This window comes from Aulonocara stuartgranti (genome assembly GCF_965226115.1).
Source record: "Aulonocara stuartgranti genome assembly, chromosome: 4".
NCBI classification, from domain to species: domain Eukaryota; kingdom Metazoa; phylum Chordata; class Actinopteri; order Cichliformes; family Cichlidae; genus Aulonocara; species Aulonocara stuartgranti.
The window spans coordinates 11,396,344-11,416,748 of record NC_138942.1 but is presented as its reverse complement, the minus strand read 5'-3'; the positions used below and the strand labels follow the sequence as shown (position 1 = coordinate 11,416,748).

Sequence of the window (20,405 nt, the reverse complement as noted above, 5' to 3'; positions counted from 1 at the left end):
AGAAATGTTTGGATTATAAGTCTTTTATATTATTCTATTATTCCAGTTTTCCTTAGAGGTTATGGCTTAGTTAATCGCTGATTTCTTCTCTATACCAACTCATTCTGCTCAGGATCAGATGGGATAAAAATAAACATCGCCATGTTTATTTTCAATAAACTCTTTCCAAACAAGATTTGAGATCAGAAGCTTAATCATTTGCATTTCAAAAGACTGGATACAATAAAATACAATAAATAGTCATGAGTGGATATTTTCTTTGAGGCAGCCCTAATTCACTGCCAAAGGAGGAAAAATGTTGCTACTGAAGTTCATTTCATCAAAGTTTTAACAAAACTGATGAGCCCGTTTGATGGTGCCACAAATTATTACTGTGTAACAGTCTGTTGTGATGGGAAATGTCTTCTCTTTGAGACAGGGATAATCTCCGCTCATAAACAATGGCAGCAAATAAAACTTTAATGTAAAACCTTGCTTCAAAGTCCCGTCACTATTAATGAGACTTTTGCCTGTGATGATCTTAGAAGCAGTCATGACTCACAAATTGTTTAGAGTTTGAATCAAAGACAATCTAGCTGTGGTCTTGTGACACTCTGGTGCTAACATGCCAGTAGCTGTTGCCTGCCTGCTTTCCACCCTGGCACCCATGCATGCTGCATTGCATATTCTCTAAGCTCAGAGCTATTTTCCAAGTCTGCTTCACTTGCTTTCTGTGCCTGTCTTCTAACCAGCTGACCCAAGAACACAGCTGACTGAATTCATGTGGGCCTTTCTGTGATGGCACTGAGCACAACACTGCCTGGGTGCTTGTACACATCTGTGTAGTGCAGAACCATGTTCCTTAATGAGCAGACGAGACCCTGGAAACACTTACACAGAAGAAGCGTGGCTATAAAGAATTGCTAAGACAAGTTAAAGCTATAAACCTGCCAGACAGAGTGTACACACTAAATCATCTTTTTTATTATGATAGCAAAATGATTTATTCATCTATAAAGAGTGTTATACATTTAAAAAGAAATGTTCTTAAAGTGCTGTGTGGACACACAGCAGATACCAGGGGTATATCTGATAAATTTCTGCACTTTTTTCCAATTATTTATCAAGTTCTGGTCAATGAGACATAAAGGCATGGATTAAAAATGAGTTTTAATTTCTTAGTATAGCATATATATCTTCTCTGTCTGACCGCAAGACAAACAAGTGACAAGTGCTACTCAAGTAAAAGAAGTAGCACGATGTTCAAAGCTGAAAACAGTGTCAAGGAGAGCACTTATTATCTCGGGCAGAGGTTTAGGAGAAATAATGAGACTTCCAAATTTGCCTTCCAAAAAGAGTAATTACCATAAACAACTACTGCAATTCAAACATTACCTGCTATAAATTGTGAGACACAAGATACACCAAGTCTCTAATGCAGTTTGGCGTTCTTCAGCTTAGTATGTTCAACCTACAAAAACTGTCGTTGAAAAAAAAAAAGAGCTGTCTGTCCTTAGTTATAGAAATAAAAGGACACATTCACAGTGCGAGACACATAATAAAAAAAGGCTTGTCCATGAATCGAACCCTGCTGTGCTCTAAGTTAAAGCTGAAAATCTGTTGAGATGAAAAATGCTTGCTTTTCTACATAATAATAATAATCACTGAATCTCTCAACACTTTCAGTGAACACAGCACAAGTCAAGGATAACTGTCTCATTATAGATAAAAATAAATAAATAAATACATGTATGTGTGCACAAGACTGGCATAGATAGGTTCCTCTCAATAAAACTGCAGCAGGGTGCCTGGATGTGTATGCATGTGGTGACGCTCCCTTTGATATCTAAATTAAGAAAGCTGTGAGGAAGAAGTCTGAATAAAATATTCTCACCATCAGAGGAGAGAATGGAACAACAAACGTCAGTGTACAAAGAGGCAGGACACAGAAACTGATTGGGGTCACGCAGCCTCTGTCAGGATGTGAGACCGTAAACTTTATCACTTCCACTGCGGAATCCAATAAAGTGTATTGTAAAAATTGATTCTCAGCTATGGATTAAAAATTAAATACGACTGCAGGCTTTTATTTGCACACTTTATTTTTTACATTCATTGTGCTGCTTTCGATTAAATTTATCTCAGTTGGGATTCTGACAAGTGTAATCTAACGTCAGGTTAATGGGATGCAGTGGGAACAGCGACAAGCTCAGCCAATCTATAAAAGATCATTTTCAATTGTTTTAAACTTTAATTAATTATGTGATCGTCTAGCATAAAGCATTGATCCCAGAAAAGGGAATCAGGGTTTTGACATGGTTCATTTGTCATTATAAGAGTATAATTCCACCCTGCAGGACTCACGCCTGTTGCAATTCCTCCATTTTTCAAAAGCAATTCTGTAATCCATATTTCTACCAATGAAACACTAACTGTGTTATAACAGTTTACACAGTGTTTTCTCACATAAGCCACCCTGGCACTCTCTTGCCTGTGTTTAGCACCAGACATGATAGAGCTATCTTGCATCGCTGCAACAGAAGAGCAGAATCCAAATGCTTTTCACTACGGCACCTGGCACGGCGCTGGCTGGAAAAAGGGTAGAGTTGCAGTTGCGCACTCATGCCGAGTGCCAGCGAGTGTCATTTTCTTTAACCTCTCCAAGAACCCCCCCTCTTCAAAAAACACTTGATGCATATGCCCACCCCCACTGTCACTCAAGTGTGAGGTGGATTGGAACGGGTTGTGGGTGCAGATGGAAAGCGAGCAGGACGCCACTGAGAAAGGCGGCAGTCATGAGGGTGATGGAGAAAGACGGAGAGAAAGGCAGTAGGGAGCCAAAATGAGGCAGTAGGGACAGGGCCATGATGAGTTTATGACTCATATTATTGACTGGCAACCATGCTGAGCTGATTGTGTTAATCACTTTCCTTGGGAGCAGAGGAGACCTGGGACTTCACTTGGTGTCTTTATTATTTTAAAGCCCAGCAGCTGGCTTTGGCATTAGGGATTTACTGATTGTTCATTTGAAGAGTGAATGTGTGCATTGACATGTTTATCTATATACACTCAATTATAGCAATAACTGGCAAATCTGAAAATGAGAACCGATTGTTTGGGTATAATATAGATAAAATCGAACACTGTGCAACAGAGACAGATGTCTAGTTTTTTGGGGACAAGTACTGATGGATGTTAATGCCTGGTATAAAGCATCATTCTGCTGACAGAGAGGAAAGGAAAGTAAAGCATTTTTTATGAAAGCTGGCACTGCTGGATGACAATGAAGGAAAGAAAAAGATTATTTAGGTAGAACTTCATATTTTATTTCCTGAATAAGAATTCCCCTTCTCAATGACGTCTAGATTTCATCTTCTTCTATGTCTTCTGTCTTTCTCCGTGTACAGCTCGACCTCTCCTCCTCTTCTTAACCTGTCCATCCTCGGTAGTGTTGCAATTTCTCAGCCGTGTTGACAGTTCACAGTGTAGTGGTCAGCTCTCTTCCATATCTCACAACTTGTGCCTGCCTCTGCCTGTTTGCCCCTTCTGCCTGCTGCTTATGAAAGTTATAATAGACTTCCCGTCATGCTCATAAAGTAGGGAGCTGTAGATTTATGATCTCATTTAACTCTGGCTTTACAGCAGCAAGCTCCAGGGTTGGTTTAATGAAACGCCAGAGGAAGTCCATCCTGCAAATCAGCAGTGATACCACCAGCTCAAATGTCTAATTGGATAATACCTCTAAACTTTGCTAATCATTAACAAAACCAAGCAGTCTTAGTTTCTTTGTGCTACAGAGAATCACTCAGATAATGGTTTAACTTAGTAAGTTTTTTTTGGTGGAATCAGCTCTGATTTCTCTGCAGCAGGAAACAGTGGAGAAGCATCTAATCTTCACTTATCTCAGCACAGATTCCCCTAAAGTTGTCAATCAGCATTGTAACTGAATACCGTTTAAACCAAGCTAGAGGAAATTAGAGCCACTTCTCTCTTCTCCGTCAGCCTTTCTGAAAGCACAACTTCTCCTTTTCTGCTTATGAAAGTAAGCAGTTCCTCCTTTAATCAGTTTTCCCTTGGGAGGATGGAAGTTTGTGGTTTGAAGATATGTTTGCAGCTGATGGTGATGGGACGTCATGCATCCAGGCTATCTGATATGAGGTCATGGAAATGGAGGAGACTCTGAGTTGGCACAAAGTGGGAAATCCAGAAATATTAACGAGTAATTTTCATTTTAGTGAGCAAACCCAATTGATTTTTAATTTCTCCAACCCTTTGTGGTTTCCTGTTGTTTTCATTGCTGCTGTCTTCGCCATTAATGGGCTTTTACATAGCAGCCATGTTACAGTTTCAAACCTGTCCATTACATATTTTATTTCATCCCATACATCTAATGGATAAATTTCTGGTATAGGGAGCTAAACGCCTTCCCTCTGCTGAAACCACCATCTGTGTCTGGGAGAAAAGGATCATCCTTTAAACCTTAGGTACTCCAGATAGCCGCACTGATAGCACGGCGACAGCTCAGGTTATGTTATCGTCACTACTCAAGTGTAGCAAACTAATACACGAGCTGCATACAGTATGCAAACATTACTCACACTCGTTTTCACTCTGCATATCTTGAACATAATTATGGATAAAGGAAGATATTGAGAAATTAGCCTTTTTCATTACTAATGAGATGTTTGCTAGACTACATAGTTTTGACTGTCTTAAATGAACCAATGTCAATGACCCATTCTGTAGAGATGCCTCATATTAATATCATATTAATACATTCCAAAACATATTTAAGTTTATGACGCTATGTTCAATGTGAGAGATCACTAGCTCTGATATAAAGATCCGTCTGGGCACAAAGCATATAAGGACAAGGCACATTTGCATTTAAGAATTACCTTTTCTCTCCTGCTCCCTAAACTGTCACTGTGATGAGAACGGTGAAGTTAGTGCTGAACCGATAGGTGGGTGGTAATGAAACTGGAAGTGATTCAAATAAGCTCTTCATTTCAGCTCAGCATTTATGAAACTTTAATGAACAGAAGAGAAGATTGGTTGCTGTGAAAGCTCTCTGGCTTGGAAAAGCACAGGAAGAGCACAGCGTGATATTAAACATGTTGGAAAATGAAGAAAGCATGATAATAGGCTGACATGGCTCTGATATTAAAAGAAGCTACTTTCAGCTGCTCCCTTACTCGCAAGGGGTCGCCACAGCAAGTAGCTCCACATGTTTTATTTGGCAAAGTTTTTACAGTAGATGCCTTTCTGACGAAACCCAACGTGCCTCTGATTTTATTTTGCTGAATTTCTACTGCCCGCTACGTAAGATTTCATTTGGGAAAGAAAAAAAAGTTGGTGCGACACCGACCGTGGCTCCCTTTGAAGCTGATAGCAATATGAAAAATTAATGCACACTTCTGCATCCACTGGCAAAAATCTAGCTAAGCCCAAAGTGAATATCTCGTGCATAAGCGGACAAGCCCTAGGTGTGTGGATATGCAGAATTATTTTACCGAAGACTGCAGACACCTTAAGAATTAGCAGCTTAAGTAGATTTTGCCGTTTGTATCTAGAAAACCTCCACCTGTTCACACTGCAGGGTACCAGTTTTAATGAAAGTGCTTGTAACCAGCTGTGACTTCACATTCTAGTATTTTACACACATTCACAGTATTATATCAGCCATTACATAGACTCTATAGTTGTGAAGTAAGCATGCATTACAGCTGCAGGAATTTCCAAACATAGCATCTTGAGGGTGTGGATCAGATGTGTAGTTGCATTTCAGTGTGATCCCACAATGTATGTATTATTCCACAAGAATGTATGTAAGTACTGTATGTTGAAGCATACTCATACTGATATACATAGACATTATGACAGAACAAGTTTTAGCACAGATGACCGCTCTCACACGCGAGAATAGCCACAGACTTCAGCACATACAGAAACCTGACAGTGAGTGAGACGTGAGCAGGGAAGTAGATGCTGAAAAAGATGCACCCCCCACCAAACACACCCACACCCACACACATACATACAAACTCCCTCATGCCAAGGCAATGGCAGAATGAAACAGACCATCAGACAAAGATGAAAGGTTATGCTGTGGCGACTGGCTCTTTTGTCTTAACTCTGGCTTTGGCTATTGTGCCTCTGTATCACCATATTATAGACTTTTGATGGTCGATTGCCTCGGAGAAGGAAGACTAATGATAAGAAAGGCACTGAGTGACAGAAAAAAGTGCAAGTCACTGCAGGGACTGGAAAATATGCAGCAAAACTGATAATACTGTAAAGATATTTTAACCAGTGTGCCAATACGTTCCACGGTGAGTCTTTCACATGGAAAGTAGAAATTCAGTCATCCTGAAATATAGCTAATATATCTATTTAATACTATATGAATAGAATATTTCTCCTTACTTAGCTTAATTAAATTTAGATGCAGTCATATAAATAATTCATGAGTCTATTTAATATGCATTGAATATAATGAAAAAGAGAAAATGTGATAAGAATTACGCGTAGAACTTTATTGTTGCTATTGGCACAGGATATTTAAGTCTCTCACATAGCTATAGTCTGTTTGCCATCCCTCGATTTAAAGTAAGTCAGATTTAAGATACGCTCTTTCTGCAACTGCAAGGGAAGAAGAAGGCAGTGAAAGAGGGAACAGAACGAGTGGAGAGGGGGTGGCGTGCCAAGGGATTGGCAGGAATGACAAGATGTGACAGTGAGCACATTGGCTCGCAGGGTGGTTGCTACTTTACACTCCAATCACACAGTCCCCCTGTCCCCCAAGACATTTTAATCTGATCCCCCGACCCAAGGAGACGAGATCACAGCATAACACTGCTCAGAGGAAAGCAGGAGACAGGCACAGAGCTGAGACATAACATTTTATTTCTAGACTTTTCCGACCTCTTATATGGATGGGTCTTAATTGCATCTCCAAAACGGCTCTTTCTTGTCTTATTACAGCTTGCGTCATATGCTGGCTATGCTAGATGCAATGTAAATGAGCAAATCAGAATAGAAAAACCTTTGCGTAAATTGTGTAATGCATACATGTGTGATTGCAAGCGCACAGCGCTGCTTTTGATTGGATTAGACAGAGAGAGAAACATCCATCCTTTTAGCCTCTCCCCTCCTTCACTGGTAAGGGGCTGCATTATCGATCGTGAACAGCTCCATTTCCTTTCTGTGTCCAAACTTATTAGATGCTGTGCTTTTGTACAGCCTGTTCTGATCCCTTTTCCTTCCTCTTTTCTTTGAAATCCCCATTTTCCACCAATTTATCTTTGTCTTTCTTCATCCTCCACAAAATTCTTGCTCTGTCTTTGTCACGTCAATGTGTTCTCCATCCATTTGTGTATTTTCCACCAGTCTGTCTTGTCTTATCTTAATCGACACCCATTTCAGCTTTCACCCTCTCCATTATCTTCTAGATGACTCTTCTATCCTCTATCTCTCCCTGCTGGTGTCTTTTACTACTGTGACTACCAGCTCTGTCAGTCTCTTCATCTCCAGTTAAAACTGAAATTAAACTGCAAATGGTTTTGAATAGTTGGGGTGAGCAATTGTCATTAATTTTCTTAGGAGAGGATTCATTTCTGAAAGAGTCACAAAGAAAAAAGTAATGTAATAGAGAAATTATGACTTTGCAGCTAATTTATGGTGACAGAATAGGCTCAACCAATCATGATATAGGATGTATAAAAGAGTCTTTTATTTTCTTCAAAAGGCTTTATGCAACACTTTTAAGTATTAGATAAATTTATTGTCTTAGACACGTTTTATAAGGGTGGAACACTTTTCAGATTACCGTTGATGCGTGCTGGCAGAATAAAATATCTTGTCTGCCCTCATGCATTTTGAAAAGCCAATTTGGTAGTAGCACAGATAAACAACTGCAGACATAAACAACCATATTTTATTTTTTATTTTATGCCTCTAAGATATATGTGTCTCTGTATTTCTGCAGGCTCTATACCCAAGACCAGAGGAGGGCTGGGAGATCTACAGTTCAGCGCAGGACGCAGATGGGAAGTGTATCTGTACCGTCGTTGCACCAGCCCAGAACATGTGTAACCGCGACCCACGCAGCAGGCAGCTTCGCCAGCTCATGGAGAAGGTGACAGCTGTCAATAACACACCCACACTGGGACACGAGTATTACCCACACAGACATGCAAGCACAAACTGCCACACTGGGCTCGTGTCTGACGCCGTCTGTCACATAAAGGCTGCTGAAGTGAACGGTTTTCCTTTACGCCGCAGTTGATCAGTTGTGCATATGAACACGACACCAGTCAGAAGACTGTTGTTGAGCAGCTGAGTACCTGAAAATTAATGAATTATGAATTGCTAATGAAAAATATCCAAAAACCAACCCATGTAATTGAATTCACTGAACCTTAGCCTTACAATGTTTCTATTATAAATATAAATTATTGAGATAGAAATTAATAAAATTAACTTTTAACAAGTCAGTGAAGATTACAAGTACTTTAGGTGGAGACTTGTAAATTAAATACTGTGTCACCAAATCTGGGTTGATTAGGACATTTCATTAGAGCTTTTGTGCTTACTTGTGATATTGATAGCATTTAATGATGTAGTGTGTATTATGAATGCAGTTTTCAACAGGCAGAGAATAAATCTAGGCATTATTTAGATGCAGTAAAGCATTACTGACTGACACGTAGAGCATGCTAATACCTAGTGCACAAACACACAACTAAGGTCAGGCAACAGGTAGGTTCATAAATGACCCGCAGAGGCTTGTTAAATATCCAGATCTACAGGCAGCACACCTGTCTCTTTTTATTTATTTAATTCATTTAATTTGTATTCATGTCTGTTTAAACAGTAGAAACCAGAGAAATGATGTTAAACACCTTTCAAGTACTTGATGGGCTATGGCAGAGTATCTTCGGTCTGCTCTCCAGTTCATTCATAGTACAGTTGATTTTTTTTCTTGGACAATCAAAACCAGTGAGTAGGTGAAAGAGAGGCTGGCTTCACCGAGTAACTGAAAGCCTAGGAGCAAAGAAGCAGAATGGAGGAGAGGAAAGACAGGAGGGGTTGACATTGATGTGGTCTTGTGAGGAGAGGTGGTGGTAAATTGAGATGCTGAATAAGCTCCGAGGCCCTGATGGATCAATGAGACACCTGAATTCACATATTGCATTCATTCTCATTGAAGTTTCCCTTTTCCCCTGACAGTCTCTGTCTGCTCCTGTTTAAAGCACATGTTCACACTAACAAAATCCACACTCATCCACACTTGAAACGAAGCATATTCTGACAGAAAAGGAAGAGCCTTGAACATAAAGAGACAAACTCAGTAAAACTGGTGAGAGAAGTTCACCTACACATTTGTGCGATGCAAAGTATATATTCCTTTATAGTCTCCATATTTGCTCTTACAGTGTGTGTGTGTGTGTGTGTAAAGAATAGATTTTTATATATATTAAAAGACTGCAAGTTCAGTTTTATAATAATGCACTATAAAAATGCACTAGTCTGTTTGCATGTTGATGTTTTTTCCCCCTCATTTTTGGTAAATATAATTCTTTGGGAACTGACAGGATTCAGTTCATTTTCATTCTGAACCTTTGGGAAAAAAATAACCTTGTAAAATGTATATGAAAAGTGCATATTATAAAATACTGTTTATATTTGGAAAACTTTAGATTAATTCTGAATGCAAAGCAAGTGCACATTAATACTATTTCCTCATCCCCCTCTTTTGTCTGAGTTTTTTCCTTTAATTCCTTTAATTCCATGTTCCGGCATGTAGAGGGCTGCTCGATTTTGGTGCCACCCATTTAACGAAAGTGAAGTCATTTTCGACATATAATTTTTGGTGTTGTACTTTGCATACAGTTCTTGAGCACTTATCTCACAGCCAGTTGCACCGGTGTTGTTAATCCAGGTTGGAGGATGACACATTTTATTAAAATAAGCTTGTAGTTTCTTATAGATTTTTTTTCTTCAGTAGCATGCCATTGTAAAATTATAATTAGCATTTCCGACATAGATCCCAGTGTGGTTTCTTTCAGTGGTTTCCCTTTTGACCTTTTATTTTTTGATTGTTTCCAAATATGTCCTGGAGTTCAGTATAAGCAAGGTGTCAGCTTTTTTCCCCGCTGGCCTCCTGCCCTGCATACAAGTACAAACACCCCTTTGTTGCTGACTGGCTGGAGTAGTGTTGCATGGATTGATCAAGTCAGTTTGTTTATTGCCCGTCTCCAGATTTTTATTTTTCACTGTTGTAACAAAGCAGCCTGCATTGATTAACAGTAAGCGATTGATTAAATTAAAATAAATAAATGGCTTACAGTACTTTGCCATTTTTTTCCCCTTAGTGATTCAATCATATATAAATGCAGTCTTCTGAAAGTACATTGCTTCTTTAGAAATGAAGAGGGTAAGTAGCAGACAAGTCCTTCTAATCAAATGCACTTGATTAATTGACCATCTAATGTGGACACCTCTATAACGGCAGAGGTAGTTTCCTGGCCAGGTGTGTGTTAACACAATGCCATGGAGAAAAGACAAAGGAATGATCTCAAAGAAGCAAATATTGGTGAGAATGGCTCTAAGGCTCTTTCTAAACTATTTAAAGTCCATTATTCTACAATGAGAAAGATTATGCATGAGTGGAAAAGATAGTTGCCAATCTTCCCTCGAGTGGATATCACAACAAATTCACCCAATGTGATGTTCAGTGAAATGGCAAAAAACCCCGAGAGCTACATTTCAGACTCTACAGGCATCAGTTAGCATGTTAAATATTAACGCTCATGTAAGGCCACCTGTCTGAAAGCTAAACCTTGTCCAAAATGTGTCCATGCAACAAGACACCCAGCAGCAAATCTACAGCAGAACAACTAAAAACTGAAAGAATCAGTGTTTTGCAGTGGTCAAGTCAAAGTCCAGACATCGACCTGATTGAATTGCTGTGGTGGGTGAAATGCTCAAATGGAATTATGCAACATTGTAAAAAGAAAAAAAAGAAAAAACTAAATTTCTTGCATGCACACTACTTGTAAGACACTAGTTATTAGAACCAAACACTCCCATCTACTACTGTCCACAGCCCAGCTTGAGGACACCTGGGGTCAATGCTGTTTCAGCTGCACACAAGACGTTAGTTTAAAGACTACGTGTTATTCTCTGTGTATAAGCACATTATAGTTCCATGCCCACCAAGCATCCTCATTTGAACTCAGAGCATGCGGGTGAAATGTTTGATTGGACCAGATCCACAAAATCTCTCTCTGACAAAGAAAGCCAAGGATACAATAACAATGTCAAAACAGCCCCTCTGTTCAAAGAATTTAAAGTAGCCTTGTGCAAAATCTCTATTCAGCTTTCTGTAAAGCCAGACAAAATGCCATTTAATGCAGAGCTGACCTGAAGAATACTGTGCAAGAGTGCTCACAACATACTTTTAAACACCTTATGGACTCTTTTAACCTCTCTATGTAACTGTGTTGAGGTAAAAAAAAAAAAAAAAGTGATATGAGGCCAAAGTCAGCCATACACATAAAGACACTTTTTAGGATTTGTTACAAAGTGAGTCATCGCGCTGGACAAGAAGCAGATACACCTGTGACTGATTCATCTGAGCTGGTGAGTGTAGAGAGAATCTTATGTGACCAAAGGTAAGCATGAAATGCCACAACTCAGAGGACTGAGTGGTCCCAGCTGTCAACTGCCCTGGAGGGTGGTGACACTGCATTTGTTTAGAGTCCATCCTGCTGGAACATTCTACCCTTCCACATTCTTCCATCTAATGCACATGTAGTGCTGTAAAGCAACTTTTAATTAGTGAAGGGATATATTTTCTGACCAAATATAACCAGAACGGTTCATGAAGCACATGAGGAATGAACTGGTTGTAGAAAACAAGGGACACAAAGTAATTGAGTGGGTTGTCAGAGAGTAGGCAAGCAAAGCATTTGGTGCAAAGTAGAATTTGTTCCAAACGCTGACCTTTGAGAGCTTGGCCTGTTTTTTGTTTATGTTAGGAGTGATATGAATAAGTATATTTTGCTTGCTTGGAGTTTTGATTGCGCATGTCATTGTGGGTGGGCGTCTGTTGCTGTGGGGAGTTGTACATATGTACCCATACGCCTCCAGTATACACGACAGCCCAGTAATATTTATCAATGTTCAACTGATTTCTGGCCAGTTCAGTGCATCGTGCAGGAGATGAGGGGGTGCATGAATCAGTAGGTTGGTTATGCAGAAACAGAGTGGGCTGTCAAAAGTGAATAAGCTGAGTACTTAGTAAAAATTAAACATAGTGCAAAACTGAGTGTTCAATAAACGCCTACTTAACAGCATGTTTGCTCCTTCACGAGGTTCGTTTAGTAACATTTCATAGGCATCCATTACCTTTTGCACGCTGTCATGATCATGAGCTTACTATCCTTATTTTCATAGCTGTAGCATTTTTATATGAGTGAAACTTGTTGACTTTCATTGCATGTTGAAAGTCATGTATAGCTGCGTTGTTTGTTTATTATCTCGACAGATTTGATAGGACTGTGCTGCTTTTTAACCTCCCCATGCTGCCAACTTTCTTTTTCATTACTTATTTTTATTAATATATATATATATATATATATATATATATATATATATATATATATATATATATATATATATATATATATATATCTCCTGGGTTTCTTTTCCAATATGTTTTGGGTCTTGCATTAGGAAGTGCTATCTGACAATTTTGCACCATTTGGTTGAATCTGAGCTGAGCATATAGCCCTTTAAATTTTGCAATACATCCTACTACTTTTATCAGCAGTCACATCATCAATAAACACTAGTTGCCTTGTTCCACTGGTCAGCACGCATACCCATGTCACAACATTGCCTCCACCATGTTTGACAGACGGTAGGTAGATTTCTTTTTCTTTGCAGACCTTTGTAGGCTCTTTGAAATGTTTTCTGATAAAGCCAAGTCGAGCCTTCCTGTGTTTGATTGTACCAATTTTGTAACATTTTGTAAACCCTCTGTATTTCCTATCGTGAAGGCATTTCTTGATTGTAGAATGTGACAATGATGCAGCTACCTCTTCAAGAATGTTCTTAAATTTCATAGATTGTGAAGTTGTATTTCTTAACCATAGAAATAATATTGTCATCACTGTTGAATATTCCTGTCATCATAATTATTTAAACTGAGAGTTGTATGCCTAATTCTATATTCAGTGTGATTAGTGTACATTTTAAAGCCCATTCTTTATTTCAGTAATTTTTACAGCTTATGAATGAAACAGTACAGATTATGTAGTTTCAACCAACTTCTTTAACTTAACATATTTAAATTCAAAAACAGAGCCACCTCCACATTCTTCTTTGGCTGTAATATTTAACTTGGAATATGAACGAAATGGGAGCAGAAGTTTTTTTTTAGTTTTTTTTTTTAGTATCTGCACACGAGTACTACAAAAAAGATGCCTACAGACAAGTAAAGGACAAGTTTATAGACATTTCACATTCACAGCTGAGGCCACAAAGTTTTCAGTTCACCCCACCTGTGTATCTGGAAAACCCATGCCAACCCCAAACTACGAAGGCAGGATTACAGCAGGACTTTTTTTCTTGCCTGACTCATTTACTGCAATTTAAACTAAATAATGAACAACTGCAAAAATGAAACTTACAATAAATGATCTGTGATTGAGGTGTAAAATGAGAAAAAAAACCTCCTCCTCTAAGATAACCCGCGATCATTAGTGTCATTGTGGGTTTGTTTTTGTGACGCAGGTTCAGAACATCAGCCAGTCAATGGAGGTGCTGGACCTAAGGACGTACAGGGATCTACAGTATGTCAGAAACACAGAGAGTCTAATGAAAGTGGTAGATGGAAAGCTGAAGGTGGCCTCTGAAAATCCCCGCAGCCTCAATCCAAAGGGCTTTCAGGTAATTGGCTCTGTGTCTCCTCATGTACAGTGTGTGTGTTGGTGTTTATATGTGTGTATATTATTGTCAAGTGAATGCAGACACTGTTGATTTGGCACTGCTCGCCAAACTTATGCATTGCAATCTCTTTTGCTCTTCACAGACAATAAAATTTTGTATGACTCGCGATGCACTGCAGCATAAACATAGGTACACAAATTCATTTCCAGTCTTATATGAGTTCTTTTGTCATGCACAGAGAAATCCAAGTAAATCGCACACTCATGAGTGATTAAATTCTTGGACCTAGAAAAAGTATGGGGTTTTTTTATGGGGGGGAGGGGGGTTGCATTTGTCTCTTTGTATCCATTTGTTCTCTATCTTCAGTGAGCTTACTACTTGATATACTTAACATTCTGCTGTCTGCCTTTAGATAACAGGCACATACATTCACATTTATCTCTACCTTATCTGTCTACAAGCTAGGGCTTAGCTGCCATTATTAGTAAGCCTTTTTGTCTTCCTGTCAGCAGGCTGTCCTACTGGGGTTTTTTAACATTTCTCACACTCTTACAGATATTAGATGGACCATAAAATAGTTTGATTAAAAGATGGCTTGATAAATGATAAGTGTGCTTTACTGCTGGGTCCATACTGCAGCACAAGGACAAGCACGAATGCCTGTGTTTTGCTTTCAGTGTGTTTTATGAAAGCCATTCCAAAGAAGGTAATGAAGATGTTTATAAAATTAACCAATTCATCAGCACTGCCTGAGATGACTAAAATATGCAGAACGAAATGAGTTATATCTTCTGATCTATCTTAATTCAACAAAGAGGGGGAAAAGCTGGATTTGTCCAGACCAGGTTGGCTGATGAATGCGTGCAGCTTAAAGTTGCCGATGGCAGAGTGCGGGAGATTAACGAGAGTGAATTTTCTCTTCTTGAAAAAGTGAAAATGAGATTTATGATGTGGCGCCACAGGGCTGAGAGCTGCTCCATCACCAGATTTACGATAAACCTTAACAAGGAGGAAACAGTCCCTCCTGTGGCGGCCACACTTTATTGATACGCCCAATTCTCTCTTGAACCCACTTCTCTCCACGTAGGCAGCCAGGTTCTCCTGCAGCTTCCTGTACTCCTACGGACATGTTGTTCTTTTAACTTCTAAACACACGATGAGTCACAGTCCAAGTTTATTTACAACTAGCTCTGCAACTGCAGCAAGTAGGTGAAGTTTCATCACCCAAAACAGATCACAGGCGTTTGGCCAATTTGAATAGTGTTTCTCATATAGGTGGCTTTCCAATCCAAAATATTTTCAAAGGAAGTAAAACTGTATTTACAGACATGGAAAAACAAAATATTTGCTTTTTAAATAGATAAAATATTCCTTTTGTCCTTGAAAGAAGATAAAAGGACATCTAATTTCAGGGTATTGACATAAAATATTAAGAATAGACGTTGTACATCTCATTAAAAATCAAAGGTCTATAGTTTTGAACAGATAAACCAGAACCTAATGGAGACATAAGCTTTATGAACCACAAACACCAAGGGAAGATTGCACTCACTCCCATGTACTGACTATCATAGGGCAGTTGTGTCCCCTATCTTGACTATTCTCTAAGGGTGTAATCCTCTTCCCCCTTTTCTGTGATAACTATCACAGGAGTTAAAAGACAAGGTGACCCAGCTGCTCCCCCTGTTGCCAGTGCTGGAACAGTACAAGACTGATGCCAAGATGATCCTGCGTCTTCGGGAGGAAGTAAGGAATCTGTCCTTGGTGCTTATGGCTATCCAAGAGGAGATGGGGGCCTACGATTATGAGGAGCTGCGACAGAGAGTCCTGCTACTTGAAACCAGACTCCACTCCTGCATGCAGAAACTTGGTATATATGGAAACGATTGTGGGTGTTTGTATGTGGTCATTGTTACCCAATTAAAAATGTATTACCATATATCATTGCAGCATTTAATCAATTTGACAACAGTTGCACAGAACAGAATTAATGATTACACTAGGATCATCGCTGGTCAAAACTCTGTAGCATGTAGTTAACATTTCCACGTTGCTCTGATCTCAAATGATCTGCATAAATTGAGAAAAACTGGCCTAGAAAAATGGAATGAATAATAGATTGCATTTGTGTGTAATATGTTAGCTTAAACTGATGATTTTACAAAAACCCCACACATATAAACTGATGAGTTAACAAAAAAGACTGCAGTTACAGTTTAGCCCTTAGCTAATTTGCGTTTTATTATAGTTTTACATTTGAAAATGAACCAAGAGAATTTAAAAAAAAAATAATGCTCACTTTTTGAGTACTGGGTAAAAACCAGGACAGTAAAACAACAATGGAAATATAAAAATGATGCCGCAAAGTCAGTCGGTGAACCAGTTTTTGTGTATTACAGATTTCAAAAAGCAAACACAAGATCGCATTGTGGAGAATCACAAATGAAAACAAGACAACAGAAGATGACTGCACAAAATATTTATCTACGCATTTATCTGAGATAATGATACAAATAGTACATTTTCTTAGTGTACAAAAATTTAAACTTCTACAGTGAAAACAATTGAACTGAACAATCTGAACCAAAACAAATGAAATGCCATATTTCAGATGAATTATAAAAGAAAACTAGTGTGATCTGATAGAGAAATCACCTGAGTGCATATGCGTCTGTGTGGCCTCTTAGGTATGTAGGCATACATGCTTTCTTAATTCTTCTGCCTCTTTGACCTCCAGGCTGTGGGAAGCTCACTGGCGTCAGTAATCCCATCACAGTACGTGCATCAGGGTCAAGGTTCGGCTCCTGGATGACAGATACTATGATACCCAGTTCCGACAACAGAGTGAGTTTCTCAACTGCTGCATTTCACAAATACAGGAACACAGGATTATTATTATTATTATTATTATTATTATTGTTGTTGTTATTATTAGGATAACCAAGCAAAGAGGATAACCACAGTCAACCTTCTCAGTGAGGAAAAAAAAGAAGAAAATATGTGTCAGGGCAGTGCCACTATACGGCACTTCAGTGACTGATGCACTGTTTTCCATGAAAATGACTTCTCATGAGCTTTCAAGGGGGAGAGCGAGTGAGAAAAATGGGAATCCAAAGCACTGATGGATAGCGTATCTTTCCCTCCTCCCTGTCTTCCTCTGTCACTACAACTCCAGCTGATTAATCACTTCATCATCAGTGGAGAAATGAATGAGATGTTTGGGCAAAAGTTTTCCAAATCACTTGGGTAATTACCAGGAGTGTGCTCTGGACCCAAATGATATAGTAATGGGTTCAGCTGATCAGACATGACATGCAGTTTTGCACGGCCAGGCACATGGCAAGAAGCAGCAGGAAAGAGACAAGGGAAGAATAATATAGAAGATTAAGGGTGGTCTATGGTGACTGAGATGAAATGGTGGTGTTGGAAAAGTGGAAGACTGCATTATTAGCCATGTGTAGAAGAGAAGGGAAACTGATTAAGTTTAAGAGGAGAGATGAGCTTGGCCTTTTTCTTTCGTGCAATGAATCATAACAGCCTAAATAGGTGTTGTGGACAGAAAAGGTCAATTTTTGTGACTGAATGTCCTGATCTTTGTCTTTAATCACCTGGCTCAATCACTTCAATCTCTCCGAGTATTAATAGGCAGATACATCAGCAATGCCACATTAAGATCCGCAGCAATAATCATAATCATTCTGGGGAAATTTCATTGTTGCTCATGAGCCAAAGGCAAAGGAGGAAAAAATCGGAATGTGCAAGAGCTTTGCTTTACTCAATTTCTGTCTCCTATTCTATTCTAGAGACCCAAATTAGCAGGCATAGGAGAAACAACGCTTAATGCTCTATAATCTCCCCTCCTACATAATTCAGCCGCTGTGTCTCTTCACCATCAGCTCCTCCCATACCCTTCCTTTCTCCTCTGTGCATTTGAAAATACTTACTCTACAATGGAGAAGCAAGCAAAAGTGGGACAAGAAAGAAAAATTGCAGTAAGAGAATCAGAAAAAGCAGTAGATCGTAGCAAAGCTTTCCTTCAAATGTTTCAAGAGAAAAATAACCATCTAAGCCAACTGCAGTTTAATTGAATCAATTAAAAGCTGAACTGTGCCTCAGTGAGAGCACTGAGGGAATGAGATGGGAAATGCAGCCAGAGAGGGGCCATGTCAGTGGAGAGATCCGCTGAGAGTGCTTGAGGAAAAAGATAGAGTTGCTAAATGGATTGATTTTCTGTAAATGTGGACTGGAAAGGGCAAGGAGCACAAGCAGTGGTTGACTGCAAAGCGCAGGCAACATCTTCACTCCCACATGCCTGGCAGATCAGTAGCTCTGCACACACATCGATGCATGCACAACTCAGAGAATCGATATACACACACACTCAAACAAGCACACTAAACATTCTTATTTTAGGCCATTGCAGCTACTGATAATGAACTGTGACTTACATTTTCTTACAGAAAGGTCAAGTTTAACACAACAATATTTTTCTCCAGTAATCTCGAGACCTTCTCATTAACTTATTTTTCTGACCTTTTTTTCCGATGTTATTCATTTTTCCTTTTTCCACAGGTGTGGTCCATGGACGGTTACTTCAAGGGACGTCGGGTCCTGGAATATCGCACAATGAATGATTTCATGAAGGGCCAGAACTTTGTGCAACACTTGCTGCCACACCCTTGGGCTGGCACTGGTCATGTGGTCTACAATGGTTCACTGTACTACAACAAGTACCAGAGCAACATTATCATCAAGTACCACTTCCGTTCTCGAAGTGTGCTGGTGCAGCGCAGTTTGAGTGGGGCCGGCTATAACAACACTTTTCCCTACTCCTGGGGTGGCTCCTCTGACATCGACCTGATGGCGGACGAGAATGGCCTATGGGCTGTTTACACCACCATCCCTAATGCTGGAAACATTGTCATCAGCCGCCTGGAGCCTCAGAGTCTGGAGGTGCTGCAGACTTGGGACACAGGCTTTCCTAAGCGCAGTGCTGGAGAGTCTTTTATGATCTGCGGCACACTATATGTCACCAACTCCCACCTGGCTGGTGCCAAGATCTATTTTGCTTATTACACCAACACATCAAGCTATGAGTACACAGACATCCCCTTCCACAATCAATACTCCCATATTTCCATGATGGACTATAACCCCAGGGAGAGGGTCCTTTATACCTGGAACAACGGACACCAGGTGCTGTACAATGTCACACTCTTCCAGGTTATTAAGACTTCTGGAGACTGAGGACCCTCAGACTGACTGATTTAAAAAATGCTGTGATTATTGTTCTGGGGTGTCAGAGGTGGGGGGCACAGACTATGGGAGGTGTGGGTTGGGGGCTTTAATGTATGGGTATAGGCTTGGATTTTTTTTTTTTTAATGAATTTCAAACTTCATAGAGTGCTATTACTCACATTCTCAAAAAACCATCCGACAGTAAGGTCGGCAAAGATACAAAAACTGAGCGCTTCTCTCTCTTTTTTTCTTTCTGTGATGAGTAAGCATGGTTCTTTTTATTTGTGATGATAAATAAATATCCTCTTTACCATTTATGCTTTTGTATTTCATTGTCACTTTGATTTCAAAAACCTTAGATGAATTTTTGGAAGAGGTGAAAAATCTGTCTGAAAATGTGGTTTCAAACGTGAAAGACTCAAATAGGAGTAACATTTCCTTTGTCTGTGTTGTTAATGTTCCTGTTATTTCCTTGAAGCCTAGCTCAGACAGATACAAAGCACAAAAGATGCATTTAGAATAATATTGAAGCTATTTTTCTAGCCTGAAATACTTAAACACACAAAATATGCCAAATGATACCATTTTAAACCAATTAAAATAATGCAATAATTATATCTACTCTATTCTACCAAATCACAAGATGATGAAAGGACAGCATGAGAATACTGACAAGACCATTTCTAAGGTTGCATTAAATTATAGGTCTGGAAAAATCACCAAAGATTTTCCATCTGAAAACAACAGAGCACAGCACTCTGTGAACGCAGGATAATAAAATTCAAACAGCGTTGAATTTAACTGCAACGGCAACCACTTACATTTCATTTTACCAAGGTGAATTGAAAGTGCAAGCAAAACATCTGATAAAAAGAGCAGATGGTGGTGCAAAGGGTCGAGAAGAATCCACAGCAAATGAAAGACAGAATGTAAAAGGTATTACATTAGAGATGACACTTCTTTGTTATTGCTGCTTGTCAGGCTCCAATCTGCTTTAATCTTGTTAGTCCCACAGCTCCTCTCAGATGCTTTCTGCAGAAAAATGATAAAATGCAAACCACACAGTAGCACACGGCTCGCATGAAATTCTCAACCTGCAGTCCTTTTATTGCAGCTTTGTCATTATTTACCACTGAAATATTTCAGAAGCCATACTGGCATTTTGTGCTGCATGGAGGAGACAACAGCCCGCTGTGCTTCATTTCTGTGCTTTCATCTATAAGGTTTGT

General features: G+C 39.3%; 1 protein-coding gene across 2 annotated transcripts in view; it reads left to right on the top strand.

The window, feature by feature from the left end:
• olfm2a (olfactomedin 2a) overlaps positions 1-19,469 on the top strand; it is a 40,791-nt gene extending 21,322 nt beyond the window's left edge. For both annotated transcript variants that reach the window (XM_082529248.1, XM_082529247.1), the window contains exons 2-6: positions 7,967-8,116; positions 13,783-13,938; positions 15,589-15,808; positions 16,676-16,782; positions 18,511-19,469. In XM_082529248.1, coding sequence (XP_082385374.1) covers positions 7,967-8,116; positions 13,783-13,938; positions 15,589-15,808; positions 16,676-16,782; positions 18,511-19,185 — 1,308 coding nt within the window. In that variant the 3' untranslated portion in view covers positions 19,186-19,469. The remainder of the gene's footprint in view (positions 1-7,966; positions 8,117-13,782; positions 13,939-15,588; positions 15,809-16,675; positions 16,783-18,510) is intronic.
• The last annotated feature ends 936 nt before the right edge of the window (positions 19,470-20,405 follow it).